This window comes from Cyprinodon variegatus, unplaced genomic scaffold, assembly GCF_000732505.1.
Source record: "Cyprinodon variegatus isolate N-32 unplaced genomic scaffold, C_variegatus-1.0 Scaffold219, whole genome shotgun sequence".
NCBI lineage: Eukaryota > Metazoa > Chordata > Actinopteri > Cyprinodontiformes > Cyprinodontidae > Cyprinodon > Cyprinodon variegatus.
The window spans coordinates 999,210-1,014,687 of NW_015150672.1; the positions used below are offsets into that span (position 1 = coordinate 999,210).

The following is a 15,478-nucleotide window of genomic DNA, read 5'->3' on the forward strand; positions in this document are numbered from 1 at the left end:
CCCCTCTGCAGACACTCTGGTGCACCTCTCCCAAATTGTAGATGACCGCAGACAGCGCAGCAGACAGAAGGCCTCTGATTTGTCAAATCTACATCTGCTCTACACTATCCATAATTCCTGTTTGGTACCTTACCTTTTTTTGCTTGTATGACTGCAATTGCGGAAAACAACTTTTTAAGTTGGACCAGCTAAAAGAACAAGGTGCATGAGAATGCTGGGACCCTTTTTCCACCTGGATCCCCGCTCTTTTTCGCCCTCATGTCCCTCCATTGTCGGACAAACTTGCCCCCACTTCCTCACCGCCTCAGCCGGATCTAGACCCACAGCTAGTTCGTGATTGTCCTTATTGCGCTGTGGCGTGGAATATAACAGCGCAGACCACACTTCAAAATTGAGCATAAATCAAAAATGTCTGCATCAAGCTCACTGCGACACACTGCTGCGGGGAGTATAAACATCCCTTTAGACATAAATTTGTTCTTGGTGAGCCTCTCCTTTAACCAAGCCTATTTTTTACACTTTAAAATAAACAAAGTTTATATCAAATCAGCCTTTTTATCTTGTGCTAACTTGCTTCGGTCTAAAGAAGGTCTAATACTAAGAAAGCACAAAAAAAATCTCTTGTTTTGTTTTTACAAATTAAGTAACAACTTTTTTATTTCATTTTTTGATGAATCTCTATTTAGAATTAGCGGTTGGAGGGGGAGCAAATGACATTATTGCTTTTTTGTGTAGTTAAGTGTCTTCCAATCTATGTTGCCCTGGGCAAAGAGACATGTAAAACAAAACAAACCTGGTTACTTTACTTTGTCCATATGCTCATGTGATCTAACTTGTGTTTAGTATAGAGTTTGTTTATATGGGAAACCAGAGGCTTTTTGGCAGCCTTTATTCCCAGCAGCACGTCTATTAACGAACGTCTGACAAGCCCCCTGTTAGCTGTATTTGTGCTGCACTAATTGGAAGTTAAAAGACTCAGAAAAGGGACTCCACATGTCAACATTAACTCCGAGGGGCCGCATTGGCGCTTGTTAGAGAAAACCTAGTAATTGTCTGTCACAGATGTCCAATGAAATGCCTTCAAACTAACAACCTTTGCTGCATTAAAAATAAATTGGATCAGGAAAAGACAAGCTGATAAATTCAGTTAAACGAGACACAAACTGGGGAGCTCATGAAGACGACAAAATCACCCTGGAAAGAGAACATACCTAATTAGTTGAGAGATGTAAAAAGCCATCAGTCATATATACACATTACTTGAACAATGATACAGAAGATATATGTTGTATTTTAAACATCCAAAAAAGCAGAGAATCAACCCAAGCTGTACATGAAGAGCAACTTCTTAATGTATGAAAGATGACAGTTTACAACAGGAAGTAGAAGTGTTTCAGTTCCAGTAAGACATGGATCAAATAGCTCTCTTTATTAAACCACTGCAGATGCAGACCAGATCCATAATTTGCTTTTACTGGAATAAGTACTGAAAAAGTAGTAATGTCCAAAACTAGCCACATTTCTTTTGCACTATATAGTTTAACGTAAATGGCAAACTTTTTGTAACATTTCTGAGAGACTTTAAGCATTACAACCATTTAAGAAGGGGAGACATTAGTGAGCAAGCTTCTTGTTTATTTTCCAACACTGTGGTTCTTAATCCAAAAGGTGAAACCCTTAAAAAAAAAATATTCTGACAAGATTAGATGTGGTCACATCAGAGGAGAGCTGTTGCAATATTAATCTGTGAGCTGAGCATAGAACTAACATGAACCTAAGGCCAAGAGACCTGGTTGGTTCCATGATTGTTTATGCAACAATAGCCAGACCCCATTAAGGCTTCCTGATTATTTTAAAAATGTAATGACCCAGTATAGAGGGACCCAGCATGCATACTAGACAGACAGTGGAATAACTTCAAAAGCATTTATTTAAAACTGGCAGATCTCAGTAGCAGCAGCTAGGACGTCTGAGGCAAGAAACTCTGGAGAGAGGAAACACAGGTTAGTGACTAAGTAAATCTAACTGAGGAAGATTATGGACGTGAGTCGCTAACCTGGTTTACAAGTTCATTCCATACTCAGAGAACGAGTTAGGATACAGCCAGTAGGCTGCCAACAAAATGCTGCGGGCGCTGCCTAGAAGCTCCCAGAGAACATGCAAGAGTCCAAAGTCAGGTCAGGCAAACAGATCACAACAGGAACAGGCAGGCTTAGTGGTTAAGAGGCAGAGCAGGAAATATGAAACATTAAAGTAGGAAACACTCTCTTCACTGGCACTTGAGAACCAGAAAAATCTGGCCCTTTTGACAGGATGCAAGCGGCTTAAATAGAGGCAGGAGCAGGTGAAGCAGATGACAGATAATGAGAAACCGGGCAGAATTGGACAGGTAATTGAAATTAGCAATTAGGCCACTCATCAGTGCCAAGATCCTGACAAAAAAGGTGGTTTTCCAGTCTGAGAAAATAACAAGTTTAAGTTTCTCAAAAACCTTAAACTCCTCCTTTAAATTGTTCAATAAAATATTATAGCATAATTCATGTCAGTTATCATCACCCTCACTAATATATTTCCATTATCTGCTTCCTTGTGGTTTTTATAAGTGTGATTAAATTTTACAAGGCAGTCTCTTCCATAAAAAGGCATTTATTGAACAATTGAGAAAGAAAACTCATAAAACCGCTTTAAAACTTTGAATTGTTTAAATCTGGAGGAGCTGAAAGCTTTGTCTCTCTTATAAACCCAAGTAAACCTAATAAAGCTAAGAATGGTGATTTATCAGACAACGGAGAAACACAGAAACAAAAAATGCCTAAACCTAATTAATTCAAGAGAGAAACAGAGAAATAAGGATCTATTCATAGAGAAAGATGTGTGTGAACTTTTCAGAATTGTCTCTGGTGAAGAACAAACAGACACACCTCTTATAATAAGCTTAATATCTCTTGATCACACAAAAGGCGATCAATGTAATTGATTCTCAGGATGCCATCACTCAATCAGTCTGCATGTCTCGCTGACCAGCGCTAACTCCTGTGACTTCTATAACCTTTTACCCTGCTTCCCTACTGTGAGAGGGGGCAACGAGCAAGGACAATCACTGATTGCATCTGAGCAGGAAATAAATACATCTCCCTTTACAAGGTTTGTGCAAAGGTTGTTCTCTGTAATCACTTTAGAGTCCACACAGTGGTGAATTCAGAGCTTCTGCTTGGAAGTTTAGGAGCTCAGAAAGAAAATGCTTAATAAAACATCTGGTGGAGTTATTTCAGATGGGGCTGCATTTTGATAGGACTATTAAGGAGTTTTTTTCCCCCTATTAGTTAGGAGGATGGCTGGTGGGAAACAAATTAAAGATAAAGCTGTTCACACTTACACAGAATGAATGCCTTTTTATTTGTACACAGATGGTAAGAGACTTAGAAAGGTCATTTAACCAAAGAAAAAAAATCTTTCTAAATTCCTTGAATTTGACCTCCAGATACAAAGACTTTCACATGCCTGCACAACATCACTGATGATTAAACTGCAAAGGAACAGAGGGGTGATTTTATAAGAAAAGTCGGTTCATACTTACAATTTAAACTTCTGAAAGTACTTTAAATATGAATTTATTACATACTGTTCAATAAATGATAAGTGTTTTGAATTAAGAGTAATTTCATTTGAATGTGCTTTACTGGAGGCATCCATGCTTGTCAAAGAATACTACTGTCACCTACCGGTTTGTGACGTCACGGTACGGTATCAGCTGTTGATCAAGTCCCAGTGCTGTATCTGGTGTTCGTCACAATGTGCTATTATCTAAGTCATCTTGAAAACATTCTCCTTTGAAATGTTGGCTACATATTACGTATTTTTTCTCTGGTCAGAAGTTTGATGGCAAATCCTCCATCCTTAAAGTTGTCAATCCAACGACGAACCCGAGGAGGACCATGAATCGGAAAGGTTAAAATGTTTTTTCACCTCTACCCGATGTATTACAACATCCAATTGCCATGCACATGGGCATTGTCAGTTTAACTATAACTCTCGCGAAGTTCAATGGTTAAGTCCTCTTGAAATCTTAAATAATTGTTGTTGGTTGCATATGTAGTTTCCATTGATTTTGCTTGTAAAGCGGGGACCTTTGGGTTACCGCACCGAGATGTCACTGCCGGAAGATGTCAGGAGTGAGGTGTTACTATATCTGGGCAAGTTTTAGGTATAGATAATGATCATTGATCATTCTTTGCTGGCCAGACTTCTTATTTAAAAAGCTTTAACAAAACATCCAAGTTTGTTATTCAACAATTCATCAAATTCAACTCTTCAAAAATGTGTAAAAATGTGTAAAAACCTGGTTGCATAAATACACACTTTTTTAATATACTATTAAAGCCTCTTTTGATGCCGTTAAACTATTAGCATCAGTTGTTATTAATCTGGTAAAATGAGGTTCAACTGTCCATGTCTTATATTTTAGTTCTAACTGTTCACCATAGTTTTTCCAGATAGCTGTTTATATGTATCCACTGTTGGAATTATTTAAATATACGCTGCTGATTTAAAATACAAGATGGAGGCTTGGAGCAACACTGAAGAAGCTGCATGAATTTCCAGCCAGTAAAGACTTTGCTCTATAAATGACAAAACCCCTAACATTTTGGCACTGTCATATAAAGTTATTATGTGATTAACTGGTTAACAAGAAATAAAAACATTGAGTGATCAAATACTCATCATAGTAATTAACACAACAGTGAATTTAATTTTATGATGCCTGGTACAAATACATGAATACGTTTACATTATAGGTTGTTAAAGGCCACATCTTCATAACCATCAAAAAATTATATTAGATTACATAAAAAAAAAATACTGTATTGATCCATAAGGGAAATTCACTGTTGTAACTCTTATCGTTTTTTTTTTTTATTTTGTAGAAGACTTTGATAGCCTTAGGCAGGAACAAACCCCCACAGAGAAGCATGGAGGAGGCAGCATTATGCTACGGTTGGAAGAGGAATTATGTATAGTTTCACCTTACAGTAAGTTTTCACTGAAAACCTTCAGACGTCTGCTGAAAATCTTAAATGGAAGAGGAATTTATTTATTTTTAGGATCATGCATGATTGCAGCCATCTTTATAACCGCAGTGACAAAGGGAAGGACTTACCAGAAAATTAAATATTGTAGAAAATATGGTGCGTTACCTGAGACTGTTAATTAAGACTTCTTTTTCCATTTGATAAATCTAGATAACACTTGCAGGGGAGATGGTAAAAAATAGAAAAATCAAATGTAGGACAGAAGAGAGAGTTGAAACTGAACCGATTGTTGCTTTGAAAAAAACATTAGCAGATCTGTCCAGGCCCATAACTGGGCAGCAAAGTTATAGAAAAGATAAAAGGGAATTCCACCTAAAAACACATACAGTTAATGGGAATGAAGTAAATATATGAAGATGTTCTCCGGCGTAGCACTGAACTAAAATAACCATAGATAAAATATCCTTAATTTAAAAAAACAAATAAATCCAAGGCAAAACTTTCTGTTCTTTTCTGATTAGAAAGGGCAGCAATGACTTTGTTTTAAAAAAAAAAAAAAAAAGATAGTAGGAAAATCTAAAGAAATGTAAGGAGCTGAGATAAACTGGAAATCTGTTCAGAAAGAGGAGAAAGATGGTCTGGAAAAGCAGTGTTTGTGTTGTTGAGCATTTTATGAGTCAGCGAGTACAAAGTTCTAAGGTTCAATGATCAAAGCATTACTCAGACACATCTGCACACATTCACTCAGAGGGATAAACATAAACAAAATGCAGAACTCCTTTCAAATGCGGCTGTTTTGGAGGACACTGGAACTCGGAGTAATGCTGCACAGTATCGCCATGTTACAACACACACACACACACACACACACACACACACACACAGGGCTAATCTTCTTACTAATCACAAGGTTTGACTGTTAAAACAGAACAAAGTTCACACTGACAACAGTGGCAGAGTAGAAAACAGTAACAGATACGTTGAAAAAGAAAATCAGAGCAACAATGTGCTTTTCTCTTTTTAAAAACATTTCCTCTCACCTTCTAAAAGCAGTCAGACTTTAAAATTTCACTCAGGGATAATTATTTACATCTGGAAGGAGAACTTAAACATCTACATATTGATGGATCCTGAAAACTGTGAGTTAAAACCTCCTAAAATAAGACTGTTTTAGTGCCTGCTTTGTTGTTTGAGGACACGGGAAGGTCTGTTCAGTTCCCTCCTCTGTTTTTCTATCGCCGTTGGCTTTTGTCACCAGACGTCAGTGGGTGAAACACAGACTAATTTCACGGCAGTTTGCTTCAGGAACAAGAGTGTAATTTAAATTCAGACTATAAGTGCTCTTTCACATGCAGGCTGTAATTTAAACAGGTTGAAAATACCTACCACCAGCATGAATCTGTGCCACTTCAGCCAGTCTAAATCATACATGTGGGTGGTTATTGTACATTAACGTAAATTTCAGACACCTCTGTGAAGATCAGTGGAGAAGTTTTGGGATTCATGTGAAAATCATGATTATACAGCTTAAAGCGGTTGTATTATGATTTAAACCTACCTACAAGGTGGGTATAAAATGAGTTTTTATAGCAAATGAAACATAAATTGTTTGGATGATGTTAAAAATAGACAAAAAGGATAAAACATGGAAGAAAAAAAAAATCCAACCAGTAACTAAATCAAACAGTTTTATATAATTATGGAAAAGCAACCGTCTTTAGAAAGAAAAACACTAGAGATGCATTAAAAAAACAGAAATGATTCATACTTCTAACAACATAAGAAATTAACATATGAACAAGACAATATAAATAACTTTAACTAAAAGCAAAAACTAAACATGTTCATCTTTAGCTTGCTTCTAATAGAATAAGCAGTCATTGGCTGAGAATATGAATCTAAAATCCTTTCTATGCACAGCAGAGTGATCATTGGCTCACTGGCTGCAGGATGGTCCAAAGCATCAACCTTCCTCCGTCGTGCTCGGCAGTAAGCATGAGGCACTGGTTTCCTGCAATGGGGTCAAACATCATATGACCAAAGAAGATTGTTCCAGAAACCGTACGTCATTTAGATGCTAATCAAAGCTATTTAAGCTAATTTTTTTTCCAGCTAAGTCAGAAAGGCTTCAACCTGACATCTCTTTCAAATTCGACGTACATGTTTACTTTTTATCTATCTGTCTAGTCATAAACTTTACTATTCTAGGATGCTAAATGAGGAAGAGGAGTCTGAGATGAAGCTCTTATGTTTGATTGATTGAAAGACTTTATGATCTCACAGTGGAGAAATTCACTAGTAAGAAGGAAAAGGTGCATGAGGTATATACAATGCATCCACATATATATATACAGTATACAGCAGCTGAAGTCTCTTATTTAACTGGTTAGGGTATTAAATGGGTATTTATATAAATAGGTTTATATATATATATATATATATATATATATATATATATATATATATATATAGTTATTGTACTAGGTATTAAATATAAATAGGTTATTGCACAGGGTATTAAATACGTATTTATAAGTTAATAATTTATATAAAAAGCTGTTAATTTCAGAAATCAGTATTTGGACTTTTCATTTTACATGGCAGAATGATGAACTTCAAATTATTTAACAAAAAATATAACCTTTCTTTAACTAACAAACATTTCTTGAGGCCAAATCAAATAAATCAGTCTTAATTTCCTGCTGGTTACCCTATTAAATCAAAAAGATAGAACAATTCTATGACTGGTTTCCAGAGCGTTGACTTTATATTCTAAAAATGTTACAATACATGAGTTTTTCATGTTTTTGTTCATTTTTAGGTCAGATTTAAATCATCCTAAAACCTGCTGAAGATCATATCTCTTTAATCATGTTTAGATGAAGCTGATTATCCTGGAGAAAATGTCCTTCAGTTTTATTTCCACATCAATGCGCTGCTGGTTCCTTTATACACCTCCTGAGGATATTTCATCAATAAGTCATCTCTTTTAACAGTTGGAGCATATTTGTAGCTGATAAAACAGCTTAGTTAGTCCCTATCATAGGAAGACAGCTTTATAGTAGCTGTGCAATGGTACTCTAAGAGGTTCTTCATGATCAAAGCAGCTCCCTTCAGTTCAAACAGCTTCTTTGAGCGGTTTGGTCTTTTTGAACGCAGCACATTAACCAAAGAAGCTAAGCCTGGGAAAACACTGGGTTTTTATTTTAAGTAAATAATCTAATTTGCACACACTCTATTCACATAGTTACAGAAAGCCACAGCCCTTTTAAAGCTGTAGGTTTCTTTTACAACATGATTGCATCTTTTGCAGCAGGGGTGTGAGCAGGGTGTGTTTCAAGAGGAGCCATGTTGTTTTATGTTAACCCAAAACAGGTGTTTTTACAAACCAGGATGGTCTCCCAGCTAGTCGGGTTAGTTGCTGCGCATCCGCCCACTGAATTAAGCTTGGGGCTGTGGTGACAGATGGGATGGAAATGAAGCCAGTACATTCCTGTTCAAGAACATTGGAAATGTGAGACTCATGCAAACAAGAAAAAAAAAACATAAATAAAACATGTGAGCATCTGTAAATGAGCTTCAAACGGTAGACTTGAAATATAAAAAAGGTAAAAAGTACATCTTTCAGGACGCTTCACATCATTTATATGGAGAAGGAAAAAAAAAATTTAAATCTAAGATTTTGTTTTTCTGAAACTGAATATAATTAAACTAAGTAGATAAATATCATCTAATGCAAGAAAAACCAAATACCCAATTAAGCCATGTTGCTTTTAAAGCTGACATCCTGTTTATACTGTTTGCATAAGGTGCTGCTAATTAAATGCATTGTAGAAATCATTAGCAGGATCTGTGACCTCCTGTACAAACGGACATTTTGCTTTTCTGCAATATTTAGTTGGAAAAGTAACACAGAGGTTGGGTTTTACAGACTCTGCTGCATATTTTAATGAGCTGATGGTTAATCTAATCATCTCCAGCAGATTAATTAGCCTAAAGAGCTTATCTATCTGCTTAGGCTCCTTTTCAGTCCATTTTACTCCAGTACAAAATTATGAGCCAACTTTGTCCTCAGTGTAGGAGGACTTTCAGTGTAGTCTGAACATTAAAAAAGTAATAATATTTCCCTTTTCCATCCTTATCAAGAATAGAAAAAATAGTGAAATCAAATTCCAAACTTTTCCAAACCTTTCCAGGTTACATTGGAACACAGAGAATGGGTTCATTCAACGAGGCACAGAATCTGACGTTTAAATTGTAATAAATGCAGATTATCAGTTAACTATCAGTAATAAAAACATGGTTAGCAACAGATTTTTTTTTTTTTTTTTAAACGATGACATGCTTGAACAGTAAGAGGGAAAAAAGCCCAGATATAAGCATTTCTTTTTGGCCCTAATACCGGTACTAGGTTTTTATACATCTCATCAAACATATGTCAAATTGGATGTGTTATTATGCAAATATGTCCTAATGAAGCAAAATGCCTTAAGTTTAATTATGTCACATCAGCCCTGACATTGTCTCCTTTTTTTTTTTCAGAACAAGCATGGAGGTGCTGAGTGGCCCCTGGGCTGATCTGGCCCTTTTCCTGCGACATACTGTCACAAACACAGACACAGACAGCTTTCTTCCTCTCTGGCTCTTTGGATTGTTTCTATTCCTGTCAGTCTGCCTGCTGCTGCTGCAGCTAATTATCTTCTTCAGCTGGAAACTCAGACAAGGTGGGCACGATTTTAGCTTTTCATTTCAGGTTAGCCAGATTACTCACCTGTTATATTTATCATGAAGGAATGTAACTAAACAGGCAATGCAGCAGACTGCCCTCAGGTTCAGATAAACTTATTTTTATGTTTAAAAGGGGAGCAGTCGATGACAAGAATGAGCAGAAATGATTTGCTACCATCTAAACACTCACACACGCTGCAAACACCAGGCAAGGGATTGTTTATACCTCTAGATTTGTTGGGTTTGACACGACTACTCATATTGCCTGTGGCTACAGAGAAATATTTTTGTGGCCTGAGTAAGCTACATCCTGGCAAAAAAAAAAAAAAAAAGGCAAAGATTGGATCCCGGGGAAATAATAACTTGGATGTCAGCAAAATGACATTTTGAGATTAATCTAAATGTACTCAGTTTAACCGCGTGACTGAGATAACTACACATCTGTGATGCAGGAGGGTTAATTTTATATATCTGAGCCAATCAGAGTAAAGGATGAGAGAGAGAGGAGCTGAAGGTGTTTAAAAATCCCTAAGGTTAGTTTTCTTTTGTTTTCTGCTGAATTAACCTGTGCCCCTTTATTCTCTAAGCTGACATAAAACAGTCGGATGCATCCAATCAGACACATCCTATAAATAAACCAATATGTCAGCCTTGAACATCTGATCCTGCTTTTCAGGGTTTTATGGAAAACATGGTCAGTTATATAAGCAGATATTATCATAACTAAAAATGAGGAAAAAATATTCTTTTTTTTAAAGATTTCTAGATTAAACCAGCTAGAATCAGCCAATACATTAGACATTATTAGAAAGAAATCTCATCTGCTGTTTAAGCGGGAAGCATTTATAATCAGTTATGGCTGCTCAATCCTTGTTTATAGGCATTCAGTGATAATCAATTAAATGTGGCTGTCATGTCGCATTTTGTTATTAGCTAAACATCCACTCATTTGTGCTTTAAATAAAGTTTATTTTGTGCTTCATATGATCAGATAAGCTATAATTATAGAAATGTACACACAGGTTGGCTATCTTTTTGGTAAAGCAGAGGCACTAGTAAACTGTGCAATGAAGAGGTGCAAAATTTAATTTACATTTGATAAAAAAATATTTCTTTTCTACAGTAGGGCCCAGTCTAGATAACAGCCCCATGGGTCAAAAAAGGAATCAAGCTGTAGGCTTCTCCAAATGCAGCCATGCGGAGAGACATGATAAAAAAGTAGCAAAACACCACCTGGACTTTGTCCATTTATGAAAAGTCAGAATAACAAAGGAAAAAAACAGAACACAATTTCTTCCTGCTGACACAAGCAGATTTGGTTAAAAAATGTTATTCTGTGAAAATCACATTCAGATGTTGATAGAGTATTTACCAATTTCAAATCGAAAATTTCAACAAAAGTAGTACGAAGAATTAGAAATCAAAAGGAAAAAAAAAAATTGGAAATCAACACAGAAAACATGGAGGAGTCTTAATGAATGCTTATGACTGCTGTCATTTTAATCTGAAAAACTCACACGAAGAGAAAAGACAATTAGAAGAAAAGTATTGATACAATAACTTTGTCTTTGGCGCTCAGACCTCGGCAGGAAACATAGCACTGAATTTTGATAGATATGCATGAACAGAGCAAAGAATAGGGTTGTCCCCCTACACAATGTGTAAATTATTCATTAAAAGAATGTTCTTTGTCCCACCAGTAATAGATTTAATTCTAGTCATAACCGCCCAAACAAGACCAGCAAAAGTGATTTTTGTTTAAGTCATGATGATGAGCAGTATTCTTAAAAGCCTAGTGCTACATAGCATTGGGCAAATACCTTCTTGTACTTTTTCCACTCTCTTTATAATCATTTCTAACCTCTTAATTGTGGTTTTCTTTTCCCCAGCTGAGGCGGATCTGTCCCAGTTTGAGCCGAACCAAAGTGCCATCCACAGGCAGAGGCACAGAAATGCCAGCCTGACGAAGAGAAGTTCTGGATTACTTCCTGATACCTGACAGGGATTAATTAAACTGATGGACAAATCTCTAACATACAGCTGGGTGGACGGATCTGGAAATTTTAAGAGACACTCTGATCTCCTGGCACCTCAAAATAAATTCAATGAGAACCTTTTGTTTTTAGAAATACCAGGCAACCTCTAATAATAATAATTAAAAAAATGAGCAGTATAAATTGCACAGGGTTCCATGTTCTCATCTTTCATACATCAGCTTCCTTCATTTGCATCTGATTATTAATAAAATAAATGCATGGAAAACAAACACACGTTTGTAGAGTATAACAATCGTTTATTTGAACAGTGTTACACAGGGGCAAGAAGTGACTGCATGTGGAAACAACACGATTATGCAGCTAGACAAAATGACCTACCAGTGATGTAAACAGGAAGCAAAGAGGTGGCTGGTTCATTTCTCCAAAATGGGCTTCTTTAGAAAAGTGTTTTAGATATTTGCTTGTTTTTTTCCTTCTGTTGAGGCAGATATAAAATTGTGCTATCATTGTAAATAAAGCCTGAGATTTAAGCGTGAAGAATACAGAGTTTTAAATATACTGTTAAAATCCATTAAAATGTCTTTTTTAAAATCAAAATGAAAAGTAGAATGAATATTTTATTAAAGCTGCAAACATTTTGGAAAAGTTAACCTGACAGCCCCAAAGCTCCTGTGATTGGTTGAAAGAGCCCAGAACCCCAAACAGGAAAGAGGTGGTAAAAAAACAAAACAGACATTGATCTTTAGTGGGTTTTCTTCATCGTCAACGACATACACAGTGGCAATAATACAAATAATCAGGAAGGTGGAGCAACAGATCCCACCGTCCCAGTTGAAAAAACTGTGAAAGACTCTACAAATACAGCTGATGCGGCAATATGGATTCATTCAATGAGATTAAATTAACAGCTTCTGAAGCTGCCAGAAGATTTTTATTCTTTTTTTTTATATTTTTTTGTTTGTTTTGCAAGAGGAATAGAAGTTAAAACTCCTCCCCCACATGGAATGTCTTTTAGCTGCATAGTAGAAGTAGGACCTGTGTTTAGAAAGCCTTGTCTTCACTAGACCGGCTTTACTTTCCAGACTGGATCATTATGGAAAACCTGTGCTATTTCAAATTAAAATAATTTCAATAAAGTTATGTGGAATGTGTGATTTTTTTTATTTTATGAATCCATTTAAAAACATAAAAACATGTATTTTCTTTAAGCTTCTAACAGTAGAAAAGGAGTGATTTGGTGAAATTCTGCAACATGTAAATGCATAATGATCTACGCAGAGGTAGGGCACTAAGATGCTTACCTTTAAGCTGTTTTACCTCTCTAGCATTTTATGCAGCAATAATCTTTTAGAAAAACACATCTGAATAGAGCAGAAACTGTTGCACTAAAACAGCTACAACAAATCCGCTGTTAAAGTTAGATGATTAGAGCTGGGCTTTTAATCTTCTACCTAAAGCAGTCAACACAGCAGCAGCATCCTACCCTAGACTGGCAGATAAAAAGCGTGAAGCATGCTGAATTTAATCGTATCGTCTTAACGGTTGCTGCACATAGTGGGATGTGAGAAGCAGCTGGGCTTAAGTGGAAAAGGACTACGACTAGAAACAGATTAGCAGTAAAAGTGAGCGAATGGAAGTTATTAATCTGAATATGGGACAGAATGAGCTTCAAGTTGCTTCATTTTGGTACCTTTGCTGCTCCCTAGCGTGAACCTCATTGTGAATGATTTAGTTGAAATGTAATTATGCATAAAGGTATTATGCTCAGAAAACACGGCAGATATGTGCTGGAACATGCACAGAGTAAGGCTAACTTGTATCAGTGCTCCAATTGGTTTTTATTCACGAGGTATTTGTTGGCTCTCTCCCAATTGTCATCCAGTTTACCAGGCGTCTCTCCCAATAAAATATCAGTTAAATCTCCCATGTTGCCCTGGGGCCCAATAGGAATAGTTAGTGTTGACGAGGGAGGAGACCCAAGGAGTCGCCAAGTTACTAGAAAGCTGCTCTTATTATTGTCATCTTCATTTTTTTTTCTTTTTTTAGTTTCGTACAAGAGATGTATCAACCAGCATCTAAGTCTGTTTATTTTCAGTTCAAATTCATCTTCAGCGTAAAGGAAAAATAATAATAATTAAAAAAAAGATTGCAAAATTTATCCCAATCTGTTTTTGTAGTTTAGGTAATTTTACATTTCATTTATCGTCATCAAACGTGAGTAAAAAAAAAAAAAAAAGAAAAGTAAGCTGAACTGAAGATGAATTGACTCATCAGCTGGTAACAAGAGGAATGTGGATGAATAGCTACATTTACAACAAAAACAAAACTAAATCAAATCCAAAACCCTGGATGATTCACTGCCATATGCAGCTCACAGCTCCCTCCCTTTAGTAGTTAATAAAAAGAAAGTTTTATATTTTTTTATGTGAAATAGCTTTAGTCTACTGAGTGCTTAACATGTAAAAAACAAAGAAAGAACAGGTTTGTTTCTCTCTTCTTCAAACCAGATTCATGAGTTACTTTTATTTGCATTTATGCTGATTCTTTAAGGGGGAAATGGGATCTGTAGTTTAATAAAAAGCTCATTTTTAAAGGAATCCATTAAAAAATCGTCATTTTCTATCAAAATAATCTGGATGAAGGTTATTTCAATCTGAAGTTATTCACTTTGTTTTACCTTAATGAAATTTACAGATATTATAATAGAGACAGATTCATGACCCTCATGTGTTGGTTCGATATCTGCAACACATGACAGACACTATATTCTCTCGCTTATTGCAAAACAGGTAAAGCTACAGCTCCAATATAAAATAATAGAAGGTAAAAATGTTAAGCTAACAAAGTGGTTCTTTTTGTTCCTGCAGAGAGTGAGGATATTTTTTCTCCTTTAGCAATAAGGGGTTGAAATGCACCAAAACAAATGTCTTAAAGACCATCCAGAATGAGAGCGGCATCCTCTGCCCCCCTCGGCTGAAACTCCTCCTTCTCACTCCCTTTGGCAGTCCAGGTTGGTCGTTGTAGAGCGATGAAGATGTTGTCGGAAGAAGGAAGAGTCACTGCTGGTCTTTCAGTTCTGTAAGGCAGATTGAGGACAATCAGCCTGCAGCTCTGTGGTGGTCAGAGAAATACCGGATCTTTTCCTCAAACACACACAGACCTTCTCTGTCATTCCACCGTAACTTACTAAGCACTGGTAAAAAAAATTAAAAACTGTAAAAAGTGCTTTTATTGCAGCAGCAGAAGCTCTGGCTGCCTTCATAATCACATTTTAACTCTAAATGGAGCGAAAAAAATTCCACTTTTTGGGAAACAGAAAATGTTTCAAACCTAAAATAAAATAAATATCACTTACTATATGCATATTTAGTCAACATAATTCTACATAATAAATAGAGGCCATTAATATACCAACTGCTCTGTAGATATTCTTGTAAAAACAAACAAATCCATTAAAATCAGCGTATTTCATTTAAGCAGCTACGTAATATGTGCCATTGGAATAAACATTATAGCCAATTAAATTAGATAAATGGATATATATATATAAATGCATTTGAAATAAGTTATCAGAGATGTTTTTAAGATTAATAATCTAATTCATCAGCAGACAGTTTCACTTACACAAATAAAGTGTATATATAGATATTAGTGCTGTCAATCGATTAAATTTTTTTAATCGCGATTAATCGCATCAATGCCTGAGTTAACTCGCGATTAATC

At 36.0% G+C, this 15,478-nt stretch overlaps 1 protein-coding gene and 1 long non-coding RNA gene across 7 annotated transcripts in view; one reads left to right on the plus strand and one right to left on the minus strand.

The window, feature by feature from the left end:
* Window positions 1–6,029: 6,029 nt before the first annotated feature.
* On the plus strand, window positions 6,030–11,879 carry LOC107088473. Its single transcript, XR_001481380.1, has 3 exons — window positions 6,030–6,169; window positions 9,573–9,754; window positions 11,648–11,879. It is a non-coding gene; the product is annotated as an uncharacterized LOC107088473 (long non-coding RNA).
* A 318-nt stretch (window positions 11,880–12,197) lies between these two features.
* The window catches only part of LOC107088472 (protein 4.1-like), a 56,182-nt gene continuing 52,901 nt past the window's right edge, over window positions 12,198–15,478 (minus strand). For all 6 annotated transcript variants that reach the window (XM_015380659.1, XM_015380654.1, XM_015380658.1 and 3 more), the window contains one exon: window positions 12,198–14,831. Coding sequence is in view for 1 of the 6 variants with exons in the window: in XM_015380655.1 (XP_015236141.1) it covers window positions 14,826–14,831 (6 nt within the window). In the remaining 5 variants the exon portion in view is untranslated. The remainder of the gene's footprint in view (window positions 14,832–15,478) is intronic.